Genomic DNA, 19,254 nt, shown 5'->3' with positions numbered 1-19,254 from the left:
GGCAACGTTGCCAGAACGGTGCGTGCAGGCGGAGAAACGCTGAGCATACGGGTTATAACCGCGTATGGTGACCATTCTAAGCCCGTTATAAACGCGTTGCCATATTTCTTTTTCGCTCTTGCCAGTCTGATAACTATTCGGTCGCTCTTTCTGGCGAGTCTTGCTCTCGCGAATAAAACGCGGGTACTAAGGGGATGAAACGCGGATGCTACGCAGGGGCGTATTTACCCTAGGGCCATCCGGGCCATCGCCCGGGGCGCCATCCGCCAAGGGCGGCCTATGCCGCCCCTGGCGGATTGCATTTTGTTTTTCTTCCTTGACTTTTGGGGCGGCGAAACTTATTGGATTCTGACGCTTTATGCCAGGAACGTAGAATGGCCCGGGGGGCTAAATTTTAAAATACGCCCCTGATGCTACGGGGATTATACGCGGATGCTATGGAGATGATACGCGATTACGACGGGCACTAAACCCGTTATGCACGGATATGAAACAATGTGGACACGTTCTAGTGGGCATAGTAGCCTGTGTCGCGTTACATTCCGTGCCCGCTACGTTCATAGTACGGTCATGGTATGATACGGTGTAGTAGACAGAGACCTTAATGCTAGCAGGAAGACTGATAGGTTTGAATAGGTAGTGATATGTTACCTCGACGATGCGCTCGCCGGGGCGCTCCGCGTGCCACTGCGCGATCTGTTCGCGTTCCATGTATTGGAGGCGTCGCTCGTGGAAGCAGATCTTGATCACGCTCTGTTGATGGTTAAATAATTACATAAATAAATAAATTTGTGTTTCGTACAATAAAGAGTTTATACATACATACATACACACATAAATCAAGGTTACAATCCAAAACTACAACTGTTTCCTAGTAATAAATAAAACTGTTACAAAGCGGTCACGAAATTAAGTTTATTTTGAAACCTAACAAAGCCAGGCGTGGCTCACTCCGCGATTTCGTCGCTTTGCTACAGGTAGCTAAAAGTACATCCGTTCGGCCCCAATCTTGGGGTTTGCCATAAGCCGCGCGTGGCGCTGTCGCCACCTAGCGGCCATATCTGTGCTGATCGTAACAGACGCGTTTTGTTAGAGAGTGAGTCTTCTGTACTTAGTACTATTATTTATTCTATGACAAAGCTAAATAAAGGTTCCGTCACAAAAGCGCGTTTTCCGGGCGGGGCGTGACCGTTTTATATGTAAAAGCGGCGCGCTCCGCTCACGCCCCGCCCGGAAAACGCGCCTGTGTGACGAAGCCTTAAAATATTTTATTCTAAAAGACCTCCGCGAGCATACCGGGTGCAAAGGTGCCCATCACACTTGCGCGTTACCACTTTGGACAGCGATGGTCATTGGTCAGCCTTTGCACCAGGTACGAACCCGTGCGAGCATCAGAGGTCCTCACCCTAATCCTATGTCCCACCTCCCTTATAAAAGCTATGGCGTCAGACCCCCAACACCCCGTTATCTCGAAGGCGAGTGGTACAAGATAATCAGAATTTTCCTTTGGGTATCTAATCTTTATCGTGAGACACCTATCATTTTCCGTCGTGTATGTTGTGTAGTGGTATACAGTGAACCATGCCCTTACTTTTCCTATCTTTTCTTTGGTCCATACTGGTATATATAAGCCCAGGGGAATGGTACGAAGGGTTCTCAGGGGTACTAAATAGAAGACCGTGCGTTCCGTACATAGGTTTATTACCGGACTGACAAACATTACAACAATGCCGGCGCCAGAGGGCGCGCGGGGAGAATTAACCCTACCCTCCACCAATACACATACTTAACACATACCTCATAAGGTATTTCAATATTTCCTCTTTCGAAAATGGTACACAGTGGACCAAACGTGCCTTACCTTCAATATCTTCCCCTTGTAGTGAGACAGGTCTCCCAACTTCTTCAGTTTGATCTCATAAGGCTGCCCCTGGTTGAGGTACGTCAGTGTCTCCTCGTTCTGTTTGGTGGCGATAGATGTCGCCGCCGCGAGCACGTATTGGAACCTGAGAATGGTACACAGTTAATCACTTTTCGTTTCTAATTGTTCGCAATCATTAATACTTAGTTCTTTGGGCTAATTTCGAAAGTGCGAATTTGATATGTGCCTACGACTTCAAACTTAATCCGTGTTTCGAATTTAAACGCTAATATAGATGGCACTGTACGGCTTTGAACATTATGCGGTAACACTGGTATAACAAACCACGTGACGTAGTACAACGCAATTGTTTTCAGCTATCAAACCAATGAATCCATGATCGTATATAATTTGTATCAACAACACAATCAACCTGACCATTTGTGAACCTTATGTAAGTACTTGAAATAAAGTTTATCACGTATTGTCACAAATGTAGTGCATAATTATTTTCCATCGTATTTTCACGGAAACGTACGAACGTGTCTTGCTATTTCAGTCAGTCTCGGTACAAACAGTACTGAGGTTGACTGAAGTAGCATGACAAATACGAACGTTTCCGAGAAAATACGATGGAAAACAATTATACACTACATCTGTAATAGAGTGAATGATGGGAGTATTATTCAATTGATAAAACCACATGCAATAACACCCGTTTATGGAATTCTGCACCCACAATGGATGACAAATGGAACCAAAGCAACCAAATTTTCCTATACAGGGGCGTCAGTTATTTCTGCACCCGACTTTACCTTAAGGACACCTTTCCAAAAGCACATATATGCTAAGTTTACAATTAGTTTATTTGTAAGCAATAATTAGGCCTATGAGGCATAAAAGCTTGTTAGATATACAGATTTCAATAAAATACAGATGTAGTGTATAATTGTTCTCCTTCGTATTTTCTCGGAAACGTTCGTATTTGTCATGCTACTTCAGTCAAGCTCAGTACTTTTTGTACCGAGACTGACTGAAATAGCAAGGCACGTTCGTACGTTTCCGTGAAAATACGAAGGAAAATAATTATGCACTACATCTGTAGGTAGGTACCTATCGATATATGTGCCTACATAGACCACTTAACTCAGACGGTTGGTAAAAATGTAAATAATATATTTGATTTAGTCCTAAATTAGATAACTCTAACGCGGAATTATTTGATAAAATATTTTTAACGGGTCACTCACGTTATTTTAGATCAATTTAGCTGGACTCGCTTCGATCAATTAATTACGTTAATCGCTATCTGGACCTTAACCCTAGCACACAATGTTTCGAGCGAAATTCGATCAACATTTACACGAGTATAATAAAACCGGGTCACTAACGTTTTCGTCTACGGTCGAAAATTGCTCGATATTCCACGCTCCATATCTAGAAGCTCTATCGCAAGCCGTTCGCGTTAGCTAATCGATGCCTGAGTGACCTGTTTTAATATTAAATGTCTGGGAGACCGAGCTGTGCTCGGAAAACACAAACACTCAAAAATGCGCGGTTTCCCAGAGATAAGACCTAGCTAGATCGATTTATCGCCCCCGAAAACCCCCATATAGCAAATTTCATCGAAATCGTTAGAGCCGTTTCCGAGATTCCCGAAATATATATATATATATTGTATAATATAAATAAATATACAAGAATTGCTCGTTTAAATGTATTAGATAAATTTCTGAAACTTACGGAGCCCGTGAGTGACTCGTTTTAAATGATTTGAGTATCATAGTAGTTTTACTGTGTGTACTTTTACCAACGGTCCGAGTTAAGTGCTGTAATATGTAATGTGGTTAATATACTTGGTTATGTACGTGTGGGGCCCGTCATAGCACCCGTCCCATTGGCTGCCGCGCCCGCAGCAATACTCTGTACCCATCGCGCTGGAATGCAAACACCGCCTTAACATCACTGTGTTAATATTGTCTTCGGTTACCGCGATAGTTACCGTAAAATGGGGTGAGTAGGTGAAAAACTGACATTCAAACCTCGATAACATTTTATTTTTACATATGCAAACTGAATGGTGTATATTTTGGGTAGTTCCATTTCATAACTTTGACTATAAACAGGAAATCCCACCTCACCCCGTAGTCCCTCGTATTTGGGGTGAGTTGGGTTTTCATACAAAGGTGATTTTGGAAGATTGTTGGATCGATTTTTTTTTTGTAATACATTATTTTTGTAGCAGTAGCCTTAAAATTCCATCTCACCCCCCTTTCATACCTTCTCTCCTCATTCATAACCCAAGTAGCACAGATAGCTCTATAACTACTCACTTTTAGTTCTATCTAACGCTCTGTGCGTATTAAGACACTTATAAGAGCACACTCGTGGTCCTACAGCTGTATAATAGATCTCAGTGATATTTATATAGCTTAGGGCTGATTAAAAGCTGCATTACGGCTCTGAAAACTACCATTAATACGCAAAGAGTGATATAAAGGTATATTTGCTACGACCCTATACAGCTTTAAGGGTTATCAAATGCTTTAACCGTTATAAGGTCTGTTTAGTGGATAAAATTACGCCATGTGCTGTATAAGGAGGTAATTGTGGACTTTTATTACGTTGACTTATTAAGGGAGCACAAGTGAACTATTATGAAGCTAATAGACGTATAATGGAACACATGTGGCACATAATACAGCTTGTCGCTTAACATGTTTACCACTAAGCAGCTTTTATTACACTGACTTTTAAGGGAGCACGAGTGAACTAATATGAAGCCAATAGACGTATAATGGAACACATGTGGCGCATAATACAGCTTATCGCTGAACGTGTTTACAGCTAAGCAGCTTTTATTACGCTGACTTTTTAAGGAAGCACGAATGAACTATTATGAAGCCAATAGACGTATAACGGAACACACGTGGCGCATAATACAGCTTATCGCTGAACATGTTTACCGCTAAGCAGCTTTTATTACGCTGACTTTTAAGGGAGCACGAGTGAACTAATATGAAGCCAATAGACGTATAAATGGAACACATGGGACGCATAATACAGCTTATAGCTGAACATGTTTACCGCTAAAGCAGCTTTTATTTCGCTGACTTATTATAAGGGAGAACGAGTGAACTATTATGAAACCAATAGACGTATAATCGAACACGTGTGGCGCATAATACGGCTTAGCGCTGAACATGTTTACCGCTAAGCAGCCTATTATACTACCATTGGGACTGTCTGCATAGCGGCTGTTAAAACGTTCATAAGATGCCTTATAACTGTTTAGAGGTTCACTAGTGTATCGAAATAACGACTTGGACTTTATAGTGGGATATATAACAGTCGTATGCTGCATATAAGAATTTTAACGGTTCACGTTGCTTTTTAACATTGACCGCCATTTTATTGTATATAACCTACAAAATTGAAATAGCTTTTCCAACTTTTAAGGGTAACAATATGGTTTTGTGCCTGAGTTCTTAACCTAAATCATTAGTTTAGTACTTCCTATAACGTATTATTAACTTTTTATCTCATAATTCTGTCCGAACCACTGAAATAGTTTTTACACATAGCTTATTTATATCATTAATTTAAATAAATACTGATTATTTTCGTGGCGCACTGAAATTTTCTTAGATAATGTATATATATAATGTCAATAAACTTGCATTCCCAAACATCTTACTCGCATTAATATATAAAAGATCATGTACAAACATTTAACTAAACACTTTAAAAAATGACTTAAGGTGTCGTTGCGCTTAACGTTTTTGCTTCAATATAAATATGTTCACCTCTGCGTTCGTCGTCACTATACTAAATATAATAGCTGATTTTTAAGGCAGAGGTGTAAAAGTATGATATTAATTATCTTTTATTCAGCCCAACGTCAATCTTTCCCGGTATTAGGGCGCACATGTGACATATTAGCTGAATAAAGGGTAACTGGTGGTCTCTTACCCAGCCAATATACACCTCTTATAACTCCTGTTACCCCTTATAATTCCGTTAAATTGCTGCTACAACGCTCTTAAGTAGCTATGTGAACTTAAGGCTGCCTAATTTGTGCCCATTTAAGAGTTATAAAAGCTGAAAAGACGCTTATACAGCTCTTATGCAGTTTTTATATTCCAGCTTCAAGCGTATTCGTACTTCATTATGCGGCTGCTGTACAGCTAATCTGTGCTACTTGGGAATCCAACTCTCCCCGCGAATCCTACTCACCCCATTTTACGGTACTCATGAAATAAAACTATTGATTTTATTGGTTGAGGATGCATTCAATATACGCGATATAATCCGTTTCAATAGTTTTATTTCATCACTGGGTTAGTTATATTTGTGTGACTTTAATGGTGTGGTGGTGGGTTGAATGGGAGAAACAGCACAGGACCGGGATCATTGGCGAGCGGTCGTGTTGGAGGCCAAGACACACTTTGGGTCGCTGCGCCAGAGAAGTAAGTAAGTTAATGGTGTCAGACTGTCAGATCTATTTCACCAGGCTGACATTGATCAAGAACCTGATTTGAATGCAAATTTAAGCGCAACGGTGCCAATGTTGTACTCGAATTTTTTCAACCTTTTATTTCGTGCACAGTGTGAAATAATTTATTTTAAGTAGAGGAAAGTACCCAATCGGCAATGTTGTTTCTCGCTGCTTAGTGAAATTGACCTTTATGGATAAATGATCCGTGATTTTAATGATTAATATTTTGTACATGGAGTAAATAGGCAGTAGAGCATACAATTGATTAAATGTGAGCTTTATATGACAAAGGGACATAGGGTTGAATTGGTAGGGGTAGGGTTGTTGAATTAGTGAGCAATTTTAAAACTCCCATGAGATTCGAATGCGTTAAAAATATTTACAACGGGTCACTCACGTAATCAAAGTAACTGAAATTACATGAGTGACCCGATTACAAAATAAATTAATCATTCCTATGCGTGATAATTTAATTACATACATCATTTATGTTAAAATTGTTTGAATTGTGTGTAGTTTTATGATGATTCAAGCTAATGTAGAAGATGCTTGTATGCCGATTTTAGAAATAGTGTATGTAAGAAGCCACACTGGGACGCAGACTACGTATGTCGTTTGAAATAAATGAATTAGGCACTTTGACAGAACCCCACACGGTTAACCCGTCGAACGTCCACCAATAGGGAGTATTACTGCAATGTTCTGCCGCAAGAGTGCAGCACTAATTTGTTCAGTAAACCATAGAGTATACTTATACATACTAGGCCTTAAACAGTTTTTTGACAAGTTTTCACTATGACATTGATGCATCAAAGCGGTTTGTTTATAGGCGAAACGCGAAAATCAAAATGTCTTTATTTGCCTCTCTATCGATCGAATAGGCAAGAGTGATAGAGAGGCAGAAACCGAACTTTCGATTGTCGTGATTCAAGGTAGGCCATGTGATTGGCCTAGTGACGCCCTCTAAGCAGAGTTATGCGTAATATTCCCTATTGATGCAAAGCAATTTGACCCATATCGATCTGTAGTAACACACGTCTGATAATTGAGTCGCTACGACCCCAATTGAGTTAACATCACACGTGTGATACTAGGGCGCTCCACGGGTTAAATCAAGCCATACTTACGGAACTACTGAGGAGTCAAGCGTGAGTATGATTATAAAACCTTAATGGCATGACAGGGCAAGCTATGATGACGCCATCTGCTAAAAACTTCGACCGGCCAACCCCATTTATTTCTAAGCCTAACCTATAAGTTGAAGTTACCTGGTGTCATCCTTGAAGCTGGGTTCGGGACGGGGCTGTGCTGGTGAGTGCAGGAACCCGTCCAGCGAGCTGACCGGCGAGCACATCAGTAGACCGCCGTCTGGGACACGGACCGCTGGACTGCTGAAATACCATCCTAACCTATAGTTCAAGTTACCTGGTGTCATCCTTGAAGCTGGGTTCGGGACGGGGCTGTGCTGGTGAGTGCAGGAACCCGTCCAGCGAGCTGACCGGCGAGCACATCAGTAGGCCGCCGTCTGGAACACGGACAGCTGGACAGCTAGAATACCATCCTAACCTATAGTTCAAGTTACCTGGTGTCATCCTTGAAGCTGGGTTCGGGACGGGGCTGTGCTGGTGAGTGCAGGAACCCGTCCAGCGAGCTGACCGGCGAGCACATCAGTAGGCCGCCGTCTGGAACACGCAATTGGATCACTAATAAATTTTTAAACAAGCAGATACGTCTGCGAGCGATATTCCAAAAAAAAAAAGATGTAATCGTCTTTCGGTAGATGTCGCTATGTCGGTTAACATAATCCGTATAGAATAACATTAGGCCCACTTGCACCATCCCACTAACCCGGGGTTAAGCGGTTAAAACGTTAACCCAGTGTCAAATTGTACTGTTAACCATGGTAACTCCAGGTTTAACCGGTTATCCCCTGGAATGGTGCATAATAAAAAGGTTGCAAATACACCTAAGAAACAAGTTGGAATTCACATCAACTAAAAATTCGAATCTCTACCAAAAGTAAGTTGATTAAAGAGCCATCTTGTGTGAAATCTGTAAATTGATGTCTACTTCTCGCTAGATGTCACTACAAACTTTCTTGTCAAGTGCAAGGGGACTGTCGTTGCATACTCGCAGGACGGTTAGCTGTGAGCGGTTTGAACAAAGCGCCATCTGTCGACTGATGTTCATATCCTTAATTAATTATATTGAACTAGATGTCGCCACTTACTTTTGTTGTCGAGTGCGGGTGGTGAATGGTAATCGCTCATGGGCATCATACCGCCCTGCAGGGTGAGCGTATTGATGAATAAAGCGCCATCTATCGAGTAATATTGGAATCTTCATATTGAAACTAGATGTGGCTTTTATTATTGTCTAGTGTAGATGGTGAATAGTATTGTATGCGATTAGGGTGGTTGTAGGCATTTTGATTATAATGCCATCTATTGACTAAAGTTTAAATCATTGTATTTTTACTTACTTTTTTTGTCGAGTGCGGGTAGTGAATGGTAACCGCTCAGCATCAGAATACCGCCCTGCAGTGTGTATGTTTGTGGATGTTTAAAGAGAGCGCCATCTGTTAGCTAATCTTTGAACTAGATGTCGCCACTTACTTTTATTGTCGAGTGCGGGTGGTGAATGGTATACGCTCATAGGCATCATGCCGCCCTGCAGGGTGCACTGTCTTTGCATAATGCATACTCTTAGTTTAGTATTGAAGAAACAAACGCCATCTATTGAATGATTCCTAAATCTTAATATTGAAACTAGATGTCGCCACTTACTTTTATTGTCAAGTGTAAAGGTGCTGTAGAGTGGGCTGGCATTGCATGCTCTCAGAACTCTTAGCTGTAAGCACAGAATAAATAATAGTACTAGGTACAGAAGACTCACTCTCTAACAAAACGCGTGTGTTACGATCAGAGCAGATAAAGTCGCTAGGTGGCGACAGCGCCACGCGCGGCTTATGGCTAGCCACTAAAATTGGAGTGGAACGGATGTACTTTTAGCTACCTGTAGCAAAGCGACGAAATCGCGGAGTGAGCCACGCCTGCTGTAAAGGATTTCAACTAAAATAATGTTTGAATATTTATATTTGAAATAGGTGTCGCCACTTACTTTAATGCAGATGGTGAATTGTATACTCTCAGGACTGTTAGCTGTGAGCGTTTTGATCATAGCGCCATCTGTTGATATTTGACACTTACTTTTATTGTCTAGTGCGGGTGGTGAGTGGTATCCGTTCATTGGCATCATACTGCCCTGGAGGGTGGGCTGGCATTGCATGCTCTCAGGGCTGTTGGCTGTAAACATATACATGTTCTATAGATTATAGAATCACATAGACCGGGCTGGGCTGAATCGGGTGCTAGTACATCGCAGGGAATGCACTCGCGCGCTTAAATGCCGGTTCGTGCCGTGGCAGTCAAAATAATATTTAAAACGACTTCAAAAAATGAGGTTCTCAGTTTGATGCGTATGTTTTTCTATACAGTGTGTTTGTTGGCGTATACGCGGCCGTGTAACGATATATATAAATACGTTACTAGATACTGTATAGATAGAAGAATATTATTGTGTCTGGCACGCTCAATGTCTGTAGATATAAACCTGTCTGTAGATCCTTAAGCGCCACTTGCACCATCCTACTAACCCGGAGTTAACCGGTTAAACCGTTGACCCATTGTCAAATTGTACTGGTAATCATGGTAACTCCAGTTTTAACCGGTTAACCCCGGGTTAGTGAATGGGGCAAGTGGCCCTAAGAGGCTAACAAAGTTACGTAACGTAACAAAATAATAAATAAATAAATACATTACAATATCGCACCTTAAAAGGCGATTAATAGCATACGGACACATCACAAAAGACATTAAGTAAATGGTATTTTAATTAGACATGATATTATAATGGAAGAAGTTGACCACGAACGCTGTAAAGGGTTCGAAACGTCGGGATGTAATATGAATTCAATATACGCGATATAATCCGTTTCAATAGTTTTATTTCATGAGTAACTGGGCATTTTCATTTTAACTTGCACTTTAAAGCGCGACTTAAGTCATGTTTCAGTAACGTCTAACCGTTACATTCCTGACAAAATGTGTCGGATTGGACATTGACCGTCAGTTTTGTAACGATTGCTAACCGGCCGTTAAAGGTGCACAGTTAAGTGAAAATGCCCAATCTCGCGGTAACCGAAGACAATATAATGAAAGAAGTAGTTACCGTGTGTGGGCATAAGCGCGGCGTGCGGCGGGGAGTGCTCCTCCTCGGCCCCGTCCACCACCATGTCGCTAATCTGCAACAAACGGGTCAGTTACTATACCACGGCCATTAACCCTAGGCCACTGGAACGCACGTTGACGCCTACCGCCGTAGGAAACAGAAATTGAAATACAGGCGGATGGTAAAAGTAAATTATGTAGCCACGGTAAATTTACTGCCATCTTTCGACAGAATATTAAAACTTTTAGAACGTCATTTGACTTTGATTCTTATTCTTTCACTGATATGTGTTAAATTTGTTTATATCAAAAAGTTACGCCATCTACTCGAGACTAGGCCAAAGGTATGGTCCAATCTTTTCGAGCGAATTCGACAAACGGGGTTGCCGGCCGCGTATCCCTCTGCGACCTCGCTACGCTCGGCCGTCTATATCTACTTGGCCTGCAACCCTTCGTTTCCCAGCCTCTATAGTAATGTACTATTACAAGGATCAATCGTTGCACATCTTTCATATATTCTGCGTCGCTTTTAGACAGTAAACCATTAATTTTCGTTGTCTAACCTGTCTGTCCGGCAGGCGGCGCGGCCAGGCGCGGCGCGGCGGCGACAGCACGGCGCCGGTCGGGGAAGGCGCTTCTTGCTTGAACACCGCCAGCGACGGCAGCGACAGGAGCGCCTCACTGTACAAAAAGTTTTCATTAATAAATAAAGGAGAAATTAATATTACCGTCTCCAGCGAGATTGCAGCTCGCTCCCATTTGGAACACTGGTCTAGATTATATGTAAAACCTTTTTCTCGGTGAGGTGGGTAAACATTATGAATCTTTTTCTTCGTTCTTGAATATAATTTAGTTTACAAACATAGTCTATATAGATTCTACTGAAATACTTACTTCATAGACAATTCTCCGGGTAAATCTAAGTCGAGGTCGTTGACCTGCCAGCCTGGTGAGAGGTGCGAGGAGGACGAACTGGTCCCGCTCCCGCCCATGTCGCCGACAGCCGCTGGAAGAAGATAGGTCTTATTACAATAGGATACGGTTGAATTCGCAACAACATAGAATAATATTGAAGTCAGATGTAGATAGCGTGAACTTTGAACTTTAGTTCAGAATTTTACACTAGATGGCGTTAGTTCGCCCTCTATAGTTCTGTTCTAGGTTGGAATTCAGATAATAAAATGGATGTTGCTCTGCGCTGATTTATTCCTTAAAAAAGTAAATAATCCTATTGTTCTTAAATCTTATCATCATTATCAGTTTTACCTTTTATTTCTGTGAAGAAATACTGAAAAATATAGATACTGAAATAGTTCTATGATATCAGGGTTTTCAAAATATAAGGGTTGTATGTAATCTCAAATTTGGAGGAAGATAGTTGCGAATCTGAGCTACAAATGTTAGTTTTAGCATTTACGAAATGAAAAGTCTCATTTTTTCTTAAATGCGTGTACTTTGTCTTCAGTAAACCAAACGGTCGCCATCAGATAAATCGGAGGAACGTGCACTTGGAGGCTTTGTCCATATATTTGTGAATGTCTTGTCCGCTCGTATGTAACTGTACTTCTGTAATCGGGTACATTTATCCATGCGATCAGAAACTCGTGTTCAAACAACCAATCAGAGCTGAGCTAAAGTTTTTAAACCAGTAACAACTAGTACATACATTACAAGATGTCTGCCCATTATCAGTAAACTTTGACCCCATTCCGATCCGGGAGTACTGAACTAGTTATAACTACTTACATGTCTATATTCAAACATATTAGGGGTCATCCATTAATTACGTCACACGAATTTCTAAGTTTTTGGACCCCTCCCCCCCTCCTTGTCACACTTGGTCACATTTGGCAAACCCCTCCACCCTGGTGTGACGTCACATTTTCTCAACAAAATCGGCCAATCGAATTAAGTGTTACCATTAATATTTTATAAAATATTTTTGACAAACTAAATATCAGTAATTTTATAACGAAAACTGATAAGGTAAGAAAATTATATGAATAAAAACGATTATCGTTCCAAAAACTTGTTATTTCACTGTATAGCGGATAAAGTAATCTAAATAAATTTCGGTTACTGATGAAGTTAAAGTGACGTCACAAAGTTTGTGACTCCCCCCTCCCCCTTGTCACAACATGTCACATTATCTTGACCCCCTCCCTCCCCCTAAACGTGTGATGTAATTAATGGACGACCCCTTATTATATATTTGATTAATTAACAACAAGATGATAAAAGAAAGTCTGCTATACGGAGATGATTTTAGAGTATGTTTCGGTATGAAGTTTGTTGAAATATATCAAGTTTGCAATACTTTAATTGGGAAACAAGTGTCTGATATCAATTTAGTGATGTGTAAAAATAAGACGTTTGCAGTAAACAGCGACGTTAAAGAATAATGATAATCTCTATTTCGGCACAACATACACTATGCACATACTTATGCGTGCTATGTCATACCAATCAGCAAGTAACAGTCCCAGGTCAGTAAGTCAATATCTCTTCACCATTGTCATATAAAACTTACGATTTATGGATATTCGGTGGGTTTGCCACGTATGCAGTTACCTTTTAATCTTCTTCAGTAATGACGCCAAAAGGGCCGCTGTGTTTTTCTTTTTAGTTTCTAGTTCCTAGATTTAACAACAGATGGCGCCAATATGGTTTGGTTAGTTGGTAGAAACTAAATTTTAGTTTTATAACTACTCTCATTGCAAGAAACTCTAATTCAAAAAAGTCAGTTTTCGTTTACAAAAACGTTTGTCTTACTAGATACATATATAACATAACATCAGATAAGTACATAATAAATAAGCATTTATTTATCGTATGGCAATACACAAACTTATAAAATTTACACTAAACATCAAAATTTACATACATATACACCGTGTTTTTATTGAATTCCGTTAACTTCGGGGTATGGTTAAGTACGTTTAAGAGAACTAAATGGCATAGTTAATTTTCAAAAAAAAATTTTTTTTTTGCTTTTGTGAAAAAAAAAATTAACTTAAAAAAGTAATTAAATGTAGCATATAGCGTTGTTGTAACACGGGCATTACGTTTAACTCAACCAAACAATTGAAATCTGTGACATATTAATGTCATTTCGAACATCGATCGACCGAGATTGTACTTAAGTTTAGTAGCAAATGCATGAACTCATTCTAAACACTAATCAATATGTAAACCGGCCCTAAAGCAAGTGTACACGCTACGTGTAACGGAAATCAAAAAAAACACGGTGTATATGTCGCAGTCGGATCGTATAATCCGCCGTATTACATTACGGCTAGCCGTTTTCAAAAACAGGGGCGTTTTGAAATGCGGCGGTTTAACGATTAGCCGGATTGAATGCAGCTGAATGAGAATCCGCCGGAATGTATTCGGCGCCATACGTTCTTCAACACGGCTAGCCGTAATGTAATACAGCGAGTCATTAGCCGCCGCTTTGACAGTTTTTAGTTCCCATTTTTAACACCCGTGGCGCTACCTGACAAACGCTGGGGTGTCCATCAAATCTGGAGTTCGTCGGACTGTTTCTTTTCAAAAAACATTTCCTTCGCAACTTAACTAGACGGAGCCCCGCTTCGCGGGGCTCCTATTTCTGAGCGGTTTGCCCTTCGGGCATCTGAAGCTACCTAACGAACCTAACCTACCTACCTATTGATTTAGTGAGACGTCCGTGAAAACATTACACTTTGGGGAAAAAAGCGTAGGTAGGTAAGTAGGTTAGGTTCGTTAGGTAGCTTCAGATGCCCGAAGGGCAAACCGCCCAGAAATAGGAGCCCCGCTTGCGGGGCTCCGTCTATTTAAGTTGTGAAGGAAATGTTTTGGAAAAGAAACAAACACATATAGTGCGGTGGGACCATGGTAAAAATAAATTAAATTGCAAACATTGTCAAACTCCGGTTACGTAGGCGACCGAAAGAACTGGTCACTCTACAATCTAAAATAGTAGTACGATGCGGCTAAACGTAGGCCGCCTTAATGAAGAACGTATCGCAATGACAATCCGGCTAATCGTCGAACCGCCGCATTTCAAAACGCCCCTGTTTTTGAAAACGGCTAGCCGTAATGTAATACGGCGGATTATACGATCCGACTACGACATATACATATAACTAAACCTCCGAGACTGTCTGTCACTGTTTTTTAATAGTTGTCACCTACGAAAAGGTTAAATTAATGGAAAGTAAGTCTTTATCAAATCAACCTGTTCCTGTTATCTACGAGTACTCCGAATATACCAAATATACCTTACCATAAACAATTAACCTAATGCAAGTCCCGCCTATAAAGTTAGAGCAAGTAGACTTACTATAGGTATTGTAAGCGACGCTGGCGAATGCATGAGCCCCGAACTCCGCGAGCCGGCGCCCCTCGCGCGCCTCCCGCGCCGCGAATTGGAGCACGGCAGCCGCCGAGACGCGCTCGGACGCCGCCGCCGTATCCTCCACCATATTGAAGAACTCCGTGATTACCGCTGTTATTTCCACTGGTTCACTTCGCTTTTCAGCTAACAGTAACTATTAATGGGCAATTGCCCTTTCACAGAACTTTCGATCTTCAGTAGAAGTGCCAAAAGTTATGCTATAGCGCGGTCACTTTGATTTGTAGTTCTCCGTATTATTAATAGATGGCGTCACTATGATTTTAATGTTTGTTTCTGAACTTATGAACCACTTTAATTTTCCGTTGATCTTTCAAACCTCTTCTGCAATTGGTGTTGTTTTTTGAGTTGTCCGGAGTAAGTGATGTCTTCACTGTGAAGTTCTTGATAGATGGAGACACTTCTTGAGTAGTTCGATGGGATTACTAAAAGATGTCGCTGCCTTTCTATGAATAAGTCTAATCCTCAGACTTCCCATGTACATTCACGATAGATGGTGATAGATATCGTTGAATTTTCTTAACGGTTGCCGTAGATTTATACGCAACTATTTGAATTGTAGTGCTGTTAATTCCTAGTTCTCAGTTTTAACGTCAGATGGCGCAGACATTAAATGGAGTATTCTTAGTATGCCAAGAGATGATGCTTATTTATGAGTTGCGTGAATCCTATATGACCAGTTGCCCGAATGTTCTGGTAGATGATGTTTGCTGGGCAACTGTGTATCTCTTGGTGTTGGCGGATGGTTCGGGTCTCTTCTGAAGATGATTTTGCCACCACATGGAGAACTGTATTTTTAGTACCAGTACAGTTAAACTCTTATATCATCGGGCGGGCGAAACTAAACGTCGTTTAACCGTATTCACGATTATACTAAACCTCAAGCTAATACTAAGCTTTCATTAGATGGCGTTAACTTTTCATAGTCGTAATTTCAGTTAGTTCTTCAATGTATTTTCCTGGTTGTGTGGTATAATTAGATTGTACTGTGAATTCACTTCTAAACTCAGCGACAAATATAGTTCAGTTTAGGTTAGTAATTATTCTTCTTCGCGGTAGATGGCGTAGTTTTAAGTACTGGAACTTAAATATAGATGGCGCTAATGTTGACTAGAGAACTTTCAGTCTTATAATACGCCTCGTTCTAATTTTATTCGGTAGATGGCGTTAATCTAGTATAAAGTCACTGTCACATAACCTGCATAACAATCAGTATGTAAGGTTTCGATTTGCTCAAACTATTTTTCCATTTTGTTTCACAGCACACTGCTACCATTTTCTTCATCCGAGTGGGCAGTTAATGACTGTTTCACAATAATAATAACTAGTTAAATTAGTATTATAAATTAATTAAAATACAAGCGTGGTAACGTGTTTAACGATGTAAATAATTAAGGTATCAAATGACATTTCCAGTTAAGCAGTGACTACCAACAGTTATATGATAAACTAGCGACCCGCCCCGGCTTCGCACGGGTTAACAAATTATACACCTAAACCTTCCTCAAGAATCTCTATTGACAGGCGAAAACCTCATGAAAATCCAGTCTAGTAGTTTTTGAGTTTATCGCGAACAAACACACAAACAGACAGACGCGGCGGGGGACTTTGGTTCATAAGGTGTAGTGAAAGTGATAGCATACGATACGCCATCTATCATTAAAAATATGCACTTAGTAGGTATTGACTATGTGTAAAGTGTTTAGTATAGTCTATAGTGGGGAACTAAAAAGATGACCGTGCTCGTAGTCGACCAAAATGTACTACTGTGGGCTCAAAATTCCTATTTCAGATTATAAGACTCTAATAATAAGATAATAAGAATATCTCTTTCCTCAATGTGACGAATGTGAGATAGTAAATAAAAAAATTAAATATCTTTATTTCAGAATATAAAAATTCCATACAATATTGTTAGTACCATAATACATTACAGCTAGATGTTAGTGATGTTACGAAATAACTAACCAAACTACGACAAGATGGTTGTTTTCAGAATCAGAATCAATCTATGATTGATTGAATCAATCAATCAATCAACTTGTTAATATGTACAGTGACCACACGGGATTGTCATGCCATTTACGGTTCTTGCTAAATTGGAAATTCTATAGCGTAAGTATGGAACAATCAATTTAGCTAGGACCCTAAATGGCGCAACAATCGCGGAGCTAAATGGTACATATTACAATTATTATTAAGACAAATACAAAACAATATAATTTATCCAAGAAACTACTACACTTTGTCCCTATTCCATCCTTTGACCCAATTTCACACAAACATCCAGATTGAGATTGGCTTTAGAGAATGGCACCCGCAAATTGGATTTGTCCGTCTGTCTGACTATTCAGCCTAATGTGGATCAAGGCCGATCGAGTTGTGCTGAATAAGAAACTTGGGTGTGAAGATATGCAAAATACTGAGTCTATTCAATCATGGGTGTAGCCTGTAACAGGGGCAGAAAATGAAACTGTAGGCTGTAGTACTCAGTACTCCTCAAACTGACCAACATTTTTTCAGCGACTTTGCGAAAAATAACTTGGGTTATGATTTTTAGTAACTTTAAGTTTTTGTTATGTTTAAGGCGTGACAAGCAACGTCAATCGCAAATGATAATGGCGTACATTGAAGATAATATTTTTAATGTGTATGGAAAAATAGGGAGTCTAAATACTTCATAATTTTTAAAAGTTATTGAACAAAAGTATCACCGTTTGAGGAGTACAATTTATGCTTTAATTATTTGCTCGTGTTACAGGCCACACCCGGTTAAGCAATATTGATTTAAGTTTCACGATTGAGAATAAAAACAATATGATTTAATCATATCGAAATCAATTTGATTGATATGTAACCTCATCATTAAATTCGCAATCAATTGATGGATGATGAGATTAAGAATAGTGTTTCCATTTTCATCCAAACTAATTTTTGCCCAGCTCTGGCAGGGATAGGGTATATTTTAGGTAATAGTTTTTTCCTTTTAATATTCAATTAAATAATTAAACCTTCGTTTCAATAAAATAATACTATCAAAACGGATTATATCGCGTGTTGCGGCTCCTACCACCGAAGGGGAAGCGGGGACCGTACACCGCTAAACCAGTTGACCACTGCCGCGCCCCCGCCGCCTCGACACGCCTAGCCAACCATTAGGATCTTAGGCTCTGAGATACAAGCTCATGTGCGCGTAGGGTTGCCAGATCGAAAGGCGCTATTATCGGGAAACAATATAAATTTTTCGGGATTTTGGGACTTAAGTCGGGAAAAAAATACATTCAAATTAAAGTAATTGTATTAAAAACAAAGATATTTTACATTATTGGCACTACGTCAGCTCGCTCGCTCGACGACAGTTCGGAACTTGAAATTATTGTTTTATAACGTGAAGCTGTTTTTCGGGACAGTTTACACTTTGTCGGGAATCGGGAACACATGCTAAAAATCGGGAGAATCCCGCCAAATCCCGACCATCTGTCAACCCTATGTGCGCGTCACACACGCAATAGTACATTATTGTCGAGGCTCGGAAGTAGCTACTTGCAGGCTGAGGATTCGGTTTAAACGGACGACCTTGGGAGTCCGTTTAATTGAATCCGAAGCCAGCAAGTAGCCTTCCAGCCGAGTCATATATAGTGCTTTTCTCAAAAATGGTGCAAGAAATATAAATATCATAGAAATATTTTACAAAAGCAACGTTCTTAGGTATATATTTTCACAGAAAAAAGTAGAAACAATTGAAAAAATTAGCTTTGCCGCCTTTTTATTTTTTTAATAAAAAAGTAGAAGTGTATTTTTCTGCCGAAAATACGCCAACCTATTTGAGACAGGTAAATAGTCGCGGTACTAATCATCTGTTTGGCTGTTTAATGGGCCTGTGCCTTCATTTGATATGGCCATTTCAACTTTTAAAAAGTTTGGAACTCGACAAATAATGGAATTTGTATGCAACATTGCAGTCCCAAAATCGAGACTGCAATGTTTTTAACTTTTTAATTTTTGACTGACCATAAACTACGCGCTTCGCGACCTATTTTTTAAACGGCAAAGTCGACGGCCATATCAAATGAAGGCACAGGCCCATTAAACATCCAAACAGATGATTAGTACCGCGACTATTTAGCTGTCTCAAATAGGTTGACGTATTTTCGGCAGAAAAATACACTTCTTTTTTTTATTTAAAAAAATAAAAAGGCGGCAAAGCTAATTTTTTCAATTGTTTCTACTTTTTTCTGTGAAAATATATACGTAAGAACGTTGCTTTTGT

General features: G+C 40.1%; 2 protein-coding genes across 4 annotated transcripts in view; both read right to left on the bottom strand.

The window, feature by feature from the left end:
• LOC134802729 (transcription factor CP2) overlaps positions 1-19,254 on the bottom strand; it is a 65,998-nt gene that overhangs the window by 39,563 nt on the left and 7,181 nt on the right. The window contains exons 1-9 of one of the 3 annotated variants that reach the window (XM_063775393.1): positions 14,913-16,114; positions 11,483-11,594; positions 11,152-11,269; positions 10,590-10,662; positions 9,569-9,664; positions 7,628-7,727; positions 3,718-3,798; positions 1,862-2,006; positions 652-753 (exon numbers count right to left, since the gene is read on the bottom strand). In XM_063775393.1, the coding sequence (XP_063631463.1) occupies positions 652-753; positions 1,862-2,006; positions 3,718-3,798; positions 7,628-7,727; positions 9,569-9,664; positions 10,590-10,662; positions 11,152-11,269; positions 11,483-11,594; positions 14,913-15,054 (969 nt within the window). In that variant the 5' untranslated portion in view covers positions 15,055-16,114. Of the gene's footprint in view, positions 1-651; positions 754-1,861; positions 2,007-3,717; positions 3,799-7,627; positions 7,728-9,568; positions 9,665-10,589; positions 10,663-11,151; positions 11,270-11,482; positions 11,595-14,912; positions 16,115-19,254 lie in introns of those variants that run through there. The other 2 variants (XM_063775391.1, XM_063775392.1) reach the window with 2 other exon arrangements.
• Positions 7,781-9,053, bottom strand: LOC134802596 (uncharacterized). The gene is made up of 4 exons (XM_063775233.1): positions 8,975-9,053; positions 8,590-8,679; positions 7,942-8,041; positions 7,781-7,907 (listed from the first exon to the last, which is right to left on the bottom strand). Exons 1-4 carry the CDS (start codon positions 9,051-9,053, stop codon positions 7,781-7,783), a joined length of 396 nt encoding a protein of 131 aa, XP_063631303.1.

The sequence above is a fragment of the Cydia splendana genome, chromosome 25 (genome assembly GCF_910591565.1).
Source record: "Cydia splendana chromosome 25, ilCydSple1.2, whole genome shotgun sequence".
Classification (NCBI taxonomy): domain Eukaryota; kingdom Metazoa; phylum Arthropoda; class Insecta; order Lepidoptera; family Tortricidae; genus Cydia; species Cydia splendana.
This window is presented reverse-complemented; position numbering and strand designations above follow the sequence as displayed.

What these genes read in the sequence shown, in the direction of transcription:
- LOC134802596 (XM_063775233.1), bottom strand. Translation starts at nt 9,053, where the DNA reads ATGCAAAGACAGTGCACCCTGCAGGGCGGCATGATGCCTATGAGCGTA. An exon ending in ACCCGCACTCGACAATAAAA is followed by an intron (nt 8,680 to 8,974) that starts GTAAGTGGCGAC and finishes ATTACTCGATAG; the next exon opens with ATGGCGCTTTATTCATCAAT. An exon ending in ACCCGCACTCGACAACAAAA is followed by an intron (nt 8,042 to 8,589) that starts GTAAGTGGCGAC and finishes TGCGTGTTCCAG; the next exon opens with ACGGCGGCCTACTGATGTGC.